The 10403-nt window shown below is 37.8% G+C and overlaps 1 protein-coding gene across 2 annotated transcripts in view; it reads right to left on the bottom strand.

The window, feature by feature from the left end:
• The window catches only part of SWAP70 (switching B cell complex subunit SWAP70), a 79488-nt gene that overhangs the window by 15199 nt on the left and 53886 nt on the right, over positions 1-10403 (bottom strand). For both annotated transcript variants that reach the window (XM_024118750.3, XM_028501151.2), the window contains exons 4-6: positions 5010-5237; positions 2771-2917; positions 1532-1640 (exon numbers count right to left, since the gene is read on the bottom strand). In XM_024118750.3, coding sequence (XP_023974518.1) covers positions 1532-1640; positions 2771-2917; positions 5010-5237 — 484 coding nt within the window. The remainder of the gene's footprint in view (positions 1-1531; positions 1641-2770; positions 2918-5009; positions 5238-10403) is intronic.

The raw sequence follows: 10403 nt of genomic DNA, 5'->3' as shown, positions 1-10403 counted from the left end.
AACCCGCGTCCCCTGCATCGGCAGGCAGACTCTCAACCACTGCGCCACCAGGGAAGCCCTCAAACAGATCTTGATTTGGGAATATCACACACATTTGAGGAAATCCCAACCCTTCCAACTCCCTTTCCTATACTTCCCAAAAGGCCAAGTAAGAACAAGACATAGCAAGGGCTGAGATATAAAGTTCCTGGTATCTGATTTGCTACCTGCTGTATTTAGTCTGCCCCTCATCTACACCTTATGAAACCATCTCCCTCTATACTCCCTTCCCGAGGTGATAATAGCAGCTACCATTTATTGAATATTTGCTATATATACACCCTTTACATGCATTATATAATTTTTACGTGAAATCTGATTTCTTTCCTGATTGTTTCAATTATTTAAAGAGCTAATACTTCCACATTGTTCAAACTCAAAAGCATGAAAGGACATAGACAAAGCCTCCCTCCTACTCCTATCTCCCAGTACTGAGTTCTCCACTTCACTAGCAACTAATGCTAACAGTTGCTGTGCATCTTTCCTGAGATACTTTAAGCATATACAAATAAACATGTACATATGTTCTCCATCTTCTGTTGACACAAATGTTGGCATAACACACTCCTCAGAGCCTTGGAGAGCTTTCCATATCAGTACATACTGCACAGTACTGCACAATTCTCCACTGTGTAGCTGTACCATAATCTGTTCAACCACTCCCCAATTAATGGACATTTAAGTTGTTTGCAATCTGTCACAAACATTTCTGCAATGATGTGTCATTTTTTAAATGTGCAACTATATCTTCATTATCTAATTATGAACCCTCACAACAACCTGAGAGGTCGATACTATTATTTGCCCCATTCCACAGAAGAAGAAAGCTGCTACAGAGTTCCTAACTCAACCCCAGAAGCCCAGGAGACAGGATTCAGACCCAGGTACACTTGCCGCAAACTCTTAAACTACATCAAAATGACCATAATTTTCAATAAAACAATTTTACCTATGTTCAAGAATATAACATTCAGAATCCTCTTTCATGATTAAAAATAAAATCTCATAAATAGTGTTTCATTCTTTACTAATTTTGGAGTAATACTTTAGTTTGAAAGTTATTAAATCAGAAGTTTGTGTTCTTGAGATTATTTGAAACTAGTGATTTCCTGTGAAAGTAACAGATCTTGAAAATTACTTGAAGTATTCAAAAGCTATTGCACAATTCCTCTTTTGTTTTACACATTACTAAATACTCAAAATGGCTACTTTAAAATTCTTTATGGTCCTTAAAAGGGGAAATTCCATGTTCTTTAAATAGTAAGAGTAAAAAAACCTAAAATGTCCAGTTTATAATTTTTCCACAAATTCATCAGGCAAATGAAACTGATGAAAATTTTGGGAACTCCTCTCACTTTGTTTTTCTTCTAGCTACTGTTTCACATAGAAATAACTATAGACAATGAGGAAACAATGCCGAGCATCTTTAATGAGATCCAAAGCTGAAAGAGCTCTCAAGTTATATCATGACAAGTAATAAAAATTACCTTACCCTGAATCCACTCTTGTTTCTTCTTCTTATCTGAAGCACTGATTTCAAAGGTCTTATCAAAACATTTTATGAGAAAAAGGCATTTCTTTCCATCTTTGTCAGGCAAGGACTAAGACAGAAAGCAAAATTAGTCTTTAAAATTTTATTTTCAAGTATTTAGATTAAGTTCAATCTTAATTATTTATATAAGAAGTACCTATAAATGAATATTACTGATTTACTAATGCTGCCCCCTAGGCAACAGTACTTGTGGTAAAAATGACCCTGGATTAGTGTACTACACCTAGACTGGGAGAACCAACACCACCTGATGGGCCATGCTTTGGGCTTTCCTGAGCACAGCAACCCTCGTACCTTAGCACATCTCTTACGGGAACCCTGGAAGATATACCCATGGACTGTTCCAATAGCTCATGACTCCTATGGGATATGAGGCTTCTAACCCAGGGTGATTCCCACACCCTCCAGATGCGTCCCTCCCTTCCTTGCACCAGGGGTATTGTTGCTGGGAGGCTGTGGTTCTTATCCTATATCCTTATAAGTAGACTGGTATGGCCTATGGTAATCTTGTGAGTCTCCATGTTTACTTGAATCTAAGAAGACCCCTTACTGGGCACTGCACACCCTAAGACATTAATGCATACCATTTCATCCATCAAAACACATTATCATTTATGAATGAGACCTTAGGTATTTTAAATGTTCTTCAACAAATACAGATGTGGCAATAGTTCAGCTATAAATTAAAAACTCAAAACTTTATGTTCTTGAGGATTTCACTTCTTTACCGAATTAGCAGCTGTGACTAAAGTATTCTGAAAGTCACCCTAAGTATTCCAAGGCAATGCTCACATCTTCTTTTGGTTTATTTATTACACTCAAAATGGCCCAGGTTTTCTGATATATTCATGATTTCAAATTCTTTCTTACTGAATTTTTTTTTTACTTTATTTTCTTATTTATGACTCCATTTTATTCAAGAAATGATTCCTTAAATGTACAAATGAGATTTAATCCCTATATTTTATTCTCGAGTATAAGAAAATAAATTCACATTAGAAAAAAATTTTGCCAGGTATCTAATTTTTTGGTTCAGAAACTATGGCTACTGTATGCCTATATTATTTTGGAAATGTAAATTTTAAGATTATTTTTAAGGCTCTGGAGTCTAGAAGAAGGAAGATAAACTACTTGAACAGCAGGGGGCAGCACTGGAAAGAGGTAACCGTTGACTCTCACCTCCACACAGCAGTTCTCATCCAAGAGAATGTCTCCTTTCTTATCTTTCAGATCCTCACTCACATAGTAAGAAATTATGTTGGGTTTTAGTACAAACCAGCGTTCAGTCCAGTTTTTCCGTCTATGGCCTTTTTTCATCATGTAACCCTGTGAAAGATTAAATCTGATATAAACTCTTGTCGTTTTATTTATAAGAGCTGATACCTCTTCCTTGATATTCTTGCCTACTCCATTATCTGATGTTTGGCCTCGAATACATGAATATCAAAGGTTCTTGCCCTTTGTGGATCATGAACCCTTTGAAGAGCTACAAAGGCAGGGCACTATACCCAGTCAAATCCATGCAAGCATGTGCAGATAAAAGTTTACATAGAATTTTAGACACTCAGAGATATCTCCTCCCCCCATCCAAACCCCCCAACCTCTCCAAAAGCTATATGCAGATAAGAGATTGATGTTAACAGCATTGTGGGGTTTCTTTTTTTAATACTTTATCTTTTAGGGATGCCTAATGAAATATTTATAGATAAAATGAAATGTCTGGATTTGTGTCAAGATAAGACAGGAGAGGTCAAAGTAGGCGGGGAGGATTAACCAGGTATCAGTGATTCCTGGGGCTGGGTGATGGGTATACGAGAGTTCATTATACTATTCTATCTGTTCCCTTTAAAACAGAAAATACAAACACATGCACGCACGCACGCACACAGTGATTCTGAGATTCTCAGTAAATCTAGACCTAGACCTCACAGTGATTCTCAGTAAATCTAGACCTCCATCAATGAAAATGCTAAAACCTATCAGTCAACTTGGCCAAGCATATCTTCTCAGCCAGTCACCCTCTGGCACCAAAGTACCTCTCTACCTGACCTCTCACGATTCTGGAGGATGAACTCTGCTCCAAAGGAGCAGAAAAAGAACTGGACCAGTAGTTAGGCTACTGGCTTCTAAGTATAGCTTCTATGCTCACACTTAACTAGCCCTGTGCTTCCTTCCCATATATCAGCATCAAAGATGTATGATTAAAAATTTTACTTCAGCAAAACTGCACATTTATTATAGGCCAAAACCCTTCAGAACTATTCAAGAATAACTCACATTTTAAATAGTAAATCTACAGGTGCTGATAGCTTGTGGTAGACTATACACATTGTTAAATATATGATAATACCTTGGCTGTATCATTTGATTATTACACTAAGTTCTAATCATATTACTTGTTCAGTTTGCTAATCCTTGAACATTTAAGCCAAAGCTATCTCATACTGCAATTCATCTGTAGTTCTATATTCTGCCATCCTAATCTGTCTAGAAATTCTCTTCAGACAGAGACCATGTCTCATAACTCTTTGCAGCACCAAAAACCTACATAAATTAAGCCTCAATTAATTTTTTTGATGGGTTCCATTTGGAGAAAAGAGCAAAAACAATATCACCTAACAGAGCAAAGAAAGGACCAAAGTAAGGAGATCCCAAATCAGAGCTATTATTCAATGTAATAAGGTAAGAAATCTAATCTAATCCACTAAAAATATATAAATTCTACTTAATAAGCTTTAACCCTCCCATATGTATATCAGATGCTATGCAGGTGCTGAGAAAACAAACTTTATAATCTAATATGATAAACACAACTTTACTATATAAAGGTATTTTTCCCAAAAGTAAGAATATTTTTATGATTTTATAAAAATAATATATATCATATATATAAAGAGAGATCAACATGTATAAACATATATAATAGTAAGTCCAATAATAAGAAAAGAACAAAGAATAAAATAAAATTCACAGAAATTCCACAATCCAGCGGCAATCACTTTTAACATTTTGGCACTCATCCTTCCAGACAGCTCTACAAACACAAATCACATTGCATGAAAGGGATGACAAGACACCTACTGTTCAACAACCTGTTTTTTTCACTGAACAATATGCCATGGGATCTTTCAGATGAATAAGTATGGATGGATGTACACGTGACATAAAAGTACTTTAAAAATATTTAGAAATGTGGTCATTTAAACAGTTATTTCAAAATGGTAACCTCCCAATGCTTAACTGTAATTGTTTACAATGAAAGCCTAACACAAGACTGGGAAAATAAGAAACTTTACTCCTGTTCTAAATCAGTGTAAAAGTATAAGTGACTTAGACACATCTTTGTGATGCAAATTTGTTTTATTTCAAACATGTCAAATTCTAAAGGTGAAGAGAAATAGTGTTATAGGACTCTTACCTGTTTCAGCACATCTAATATAAGCTCATTAAAGACCTCGTTAATTGCCATGGACACTGTCTGCCGATCCATGCCTTTGCTAAACTGTCCATTTCCAATAAGCTCAATCAGTTCCCACACGGAAAGGCCATCTTTACTGTCATCAAAGTTGATTTTATAATTTTCAAATTGTTCTTGTTGCCAACCTCCTCCCATAGCTTCTGTAAGTTTCTTAAGCAGGTATTCAATCTGTATAAAGAATTTTTAAAACATCATTTCATAGCAAAAAAATAACTTTTAAACTTAGGTATGTACCTGTGTTACACTGAAAGGTCAATTTAGGAAATATTCTTTTATAGTTCCAAAAGTGTATCTTTCAAGAATCATGATACTACCAGGGAGAAGGGTATGGATAAAATGCCATTGATTCTATATTAAACTAGAATAAGTAATCAAAAACTGGAACCTTTAAGAGTATAGTATATTTGCATACAGAACTAAAGCAAACTGCACACATACTATCATACACACACTAACTGATGTGATCTGATTACTCTGTTGGATTTCAATATATCAGAATATTAATTTTACTGAAGAATAAGCATCTCAAAGTATGTACAGGTTAGTCACCAATTTATTAATTTTCCACATAAGCCAATTATTTGAAATTAATGCTGCTGCTTCTCATTAGAATTCTGACAATGTTGTGAACAATGGTGAATTCCTAGCCTGGGCCAGAAAAGTCTACTAAATCCCAAAACACATAGCTTTGTATAGAAAAACAGTAGAAAATACTGCATGCATCCTTCCAGACAGCTCTACACACACACACACACATCACATTGCATGAAAGGGATTACAAGACACCTGCTGTTCAACAACCTGTTTTTTTCAGATGAACGAGTATGGATGTACACATGACATAAAAGTACTTTAAAAGTGTAAATGAAATAGTAACAGTTAAACAAAACAGTGATGCAATAATACTGAGTGAGAATTGATCTCTCTTATCTTCTGGAAAGCCTGGGTATCCTGCAGTGCTCTCTCAAACTCAACATGTCCAAAAATGAATGAATCATCTCTACCTTTCAAATGGCTTCTCCTCCAATTATGGATTTCAGTTGGGAACACCGTTTACCCATGCCAGGACCCTTTTCCCCACTCCCTTACATCAAATCGGTGACAAAATCCTACTGGTTTCACCTCCCTTCTTTAAACCCTGCCTAGCTCCCTATCACCTCAAAGATAAAGGCCAAGCTCCTCTGTGTCCCCTGTGATCACCCCTGCCTACTGTCTCTAACATAGTTCCTGCCATGCCCTACTGCAGATTTTACACTCCACCAATAACCACCGTCAACACAGATCCCAAGCATGTTCTGTAAAGGGCTAGCTTGTAAACATTTAAGACTTTCTAGATCTCTGGTATATGTTCTTCTTTGTTCGAGTTTTTTTTTTTTTAACAACCCTTTAAAAACGTAAAAACTATCTTAGTACATGGGCTATACAAAAACAGGCTATGTGGGCTGAATTCAGCCAGCAAGCTGTAGCTTGCCAACACCTGCTATAGATTATAAGTAGTCTACCCATTTAACACATTTTTTTCTGCTTCTATGCCTTGCCCCATGCTGTCCTATCTAGATTACCTTTCCCCATTTCTCTATCCAGCTAACTGGTATCTGTTCAAATCCTACATTGTCTATAATATTCCCACTCAAAATAGTCCAAAATGTGGACCAGCAGCATCAGCATCACCTGGAAGCCTGTTGGAAATGAAGAATCTCATACCACACCAAAGACCCCAAAATCAGAATCTGCATTTTAACAAGAACCCCCAGTACTTCCATATGCACATTAAAGTTTGAGAAGCACTGCTCTAGTAAAACTGCTCTGACCCAGGTCAGGTGTTCCTCTTCTGTGTCACTGCACTCAGCATACTGTATTGAAATTATCTCTATACTCATACGCTGCCCCCTATAGGTTTTCTGAAATCCTTATAGGAGGGACAATGTCCCACTCATCTTTGAACCTCCAGAACTCAGAATCATACATAGAATGTAGTAGAGGTCAATTAATGAAATGGAAATAAACTAAGCTAGGTCTCAATTTTCTCATCTATGAAATAGGTATAATAACACCCATCATACATAACTACTATGGGGATAAAAATGGGACAAAAATAGAACACTGTGCACAATGTCTGGCACAGTATGTACTCCATCAATGTTACTTCCTTCTGCACTGAGTAGAATATTATTCAACCATTTAACATTACATTTAAGGCAGATTGGTTCAAGATGGCGGAGTAAAAGGACATGCACTCACTCCTTCTTGCAAGCACACTGCAATCACAACTAACTGCTGAACAATCATCGACAGGAAGACAATGGAACTCACCAAAAAAGATACCCCGCATCCAAAGACAAACGAGAAGCCGCAATGAGATGGTAGGAGGGACACAATCACAATAAAATCAAACCCCATAACTGCTGGGTGGGTGACTCACAAACTGGAGAACAATTATACCACAGAAGTCCACACACTGGAGTGAAGGTTCTGAGCCCCATGTCAGGCTTGCCAACCTGGGGGTTCGGCAACAGGAGGACGAATTCACAGAAAATCAGACTTTGAAGGCTAGCAGTATTTGATTGCAGGACTTTGACAGGACTGGGGGAAACAGAGACTCCACTCTTGGAGGGCACACACAAAGTAGTGTGCACATCAGGACCCAGGGGAAGGAGCAGTGACCCCACAGGAGACTAAGCCAGACCTACCTGCTAGTGTTGGAGGGTCTCCTGCAGAGGCAGGAGGTGGCTGTGTCTCACTGTGAGGACAAGGACACTGGCAGCAGAAATTGAGGGAAGTACTCCTTGGCGTGAGCCCTCCCAGAGTCCGCCATTAACTCCAAAAATAGCCTGTAGCCTCCAGTGCTGGGTCACCTCAAGCCAAACAACAAACAGGGAGGGAACCCAGCCCTACCCATCAGCAGACAAGCAGATTAAAGTATTACAGAGCTCTGCCCACCAGAGCAACACCCAGCTCTACCCACCACCAGTCCCTCCCATCAGGAAGCTTGCACAAGCCTCTTAGATAGCCTCATCCACCAGAGGGCAGACAGCAGAAGCAAGAATAACTACAATCCTGCAGCCTGTGCAGCGAAAACCACATTCACAGAAAGACAAAAATGAAAAGACAGAGGACTATGCACCAGATGAAGGAACAAGATAAAATCCCAGAAAAACAACTAAACGAAGTGGACTTAGGCAACCTTCCAGAAAAAGAATTCATAATAATGATAGTGAAGATCATCCAGGACATCAGAAAAAGAATGGAGGCAAAGACCGAGAAGATGCAAGAAATGTTTAACGAAGACCTAGAAGAATTAAAGAACAAACAAACAGAGACGAACAATACAATAATTGAAAAGAAAAATACACTAAAAGGAATCAATAGCAGAATAACTGAGGCAGAAGAACAGATAAGTGACTTGGAAGACAGAATGGTGGAATTCACTGCCGTGGAACAGAAAAAAGAAAAAAGAAGAAAAGAAATGAAGACAATCTAAGAGACCTCTGGGACAATATTAAATGCACCAACATTCGCATTATAGGGGCCCAAGAAGGAGAAGAGAGAGAGTAAGGACCCGAGAAAATATTTGAAGACATTATAGTCGAAAACTTCCCTAACATGGGAAAGGAAATAGCCACCCAAGTCCAGGAAGCACAGAGAGTCCCAGGAAGGATAAAGCCAAGGAGAAACACACCAAGACACATAGTAATCAAACTGAGAAAAATTAAAAGAAAAAGAAAAATTATTAAAAGCAACAAAGGAAAAACAACAAATAACATACAGGGAACTCCCATAAGGGTAACAGCTGATTTCTCAGCAGAAACTCTACAGGCCAGAAGGGGCGGGGGGCACGATATATTTAAAGTGATGAAAGGGAAGACGCTACAACCAAGATTACTCTACCTGGCAAGGATCTCATTCAGATGCGATGGAGAAATCAAAAGCTTTACAGACAAGCAAAAGCTAAGAGAATTCAGCACCACCAAACCAGCTCTACAGCAAATGCTAAAGGAACTTCTCTAAGTGAGAAACACAAGAGAAGAAAAGGACCTACAAAAAAAACCCCAAAACAATTAATAAAATGGTAACAGGAACATACATATCGATAATTACCTTAAATGTGAATGGATTAAATGCTCCAACCAAAAGACACAGGCTTGCTGAAGGGACACAAAAACAAGACCCATATATATGCTGTCTGCAAAGGACCCACTTCAGACATAGGGACACATACAGACTGAAAGTGAGAGGATGGAAAAAGATATTCCATGCAAATAGAAATCAAGAGAAAGCTGCAATAGCAATAATACTCATATCAGATAAAATAGACTTTAAAAAGAATGTTACAAGAGACAAGGAAGGACACCACATAATGATCAACGGATCAATCCAAGAAGAAAATATAACAATTATAAATATAAATGCACCCAACATAGGAGGACCTCAACATAAGGCAAATGCTAACAGCTATAAAAGAGGAAATCGACAGTAACACAATAATAGTAGGAGACTTTAACACCACACTTACACTACTGGACAGATCATCCAGACAGAAAATTAATAAGGAAACACAAGTTTTACATGACACAACAGACCAGATAGATTTAATTGATATTTATAGGACATTCCATCCAAAAACAGCAGATTACACTTTCTTCTCAACTGCACACGGAACATTCTCCAGGACAGATCACATCTTGGGTCACAAACCAACTCTCAGTAAATTTAAGAAAACTGAAATCATATCAAGCATCTTTTCTGACGACAATGCTATGAGATGAGAAATCAATTACAGGGGAAAAAAACATAAAAAACACAAACACATGGAGGCTAAACAGTAAGTTACTAAATAACGAAGAGATCACTGAAGAAATCAAAGAGGAAATCAAAAAATACCTAGAGACAAATGACAAGAAACACAAATAAATAAAATTAGAAATGAAAAAGGAGAAGTTAACAATGGACACCCAAGGAATACAAAGCATCATAAGAGACTACTACAAGCAACTCTATGTCAATAATATGGACAACCTGGAAGAAATGGACAAATTCTTAGAAAGGTATACCCTTCCAAGACTGAACCAGGAAGAAATAGAAAATATGAACAAACCAATCACAAGTAATGAAATCAAAACTGTGATTAAAAATCTTCCAACAAACAAAAGTCCAGGACCAGATGGCTTCACAGGTGAATTCTATCAAACATTTAGAGACGAGATAACACCTATCCTTCTCAAACTCTTCCAAAAAATTGCAGAGAGGGCTTCCCTGGTGGCACAGTGGTTGAGAGTCCGCCTGCTGATGCAGGGGATACGGGTTCATGCCCCGGTCCGGGAAGATCCCACATGC

Source organism: Physeter macrocephalus, chromosome 16 (assembly GCF_002837175.3).
Source record: "Physeter macrocephalus isolate SW-GA chromosome 16, ASM283717v5, whole genome shotgun sequence".
Lineage (NCBI taxonomy): Eukaryota > Metazoa > Chordata > Mammalia > Artiodactyla > Physeteridae > Physeter > Physeter macrocephalus.
The sequence above is the reverse complement of the archived record's forward strand: the minus strand, read 5'-3'. Positions and strand labels throughout refer to the sequence as shown.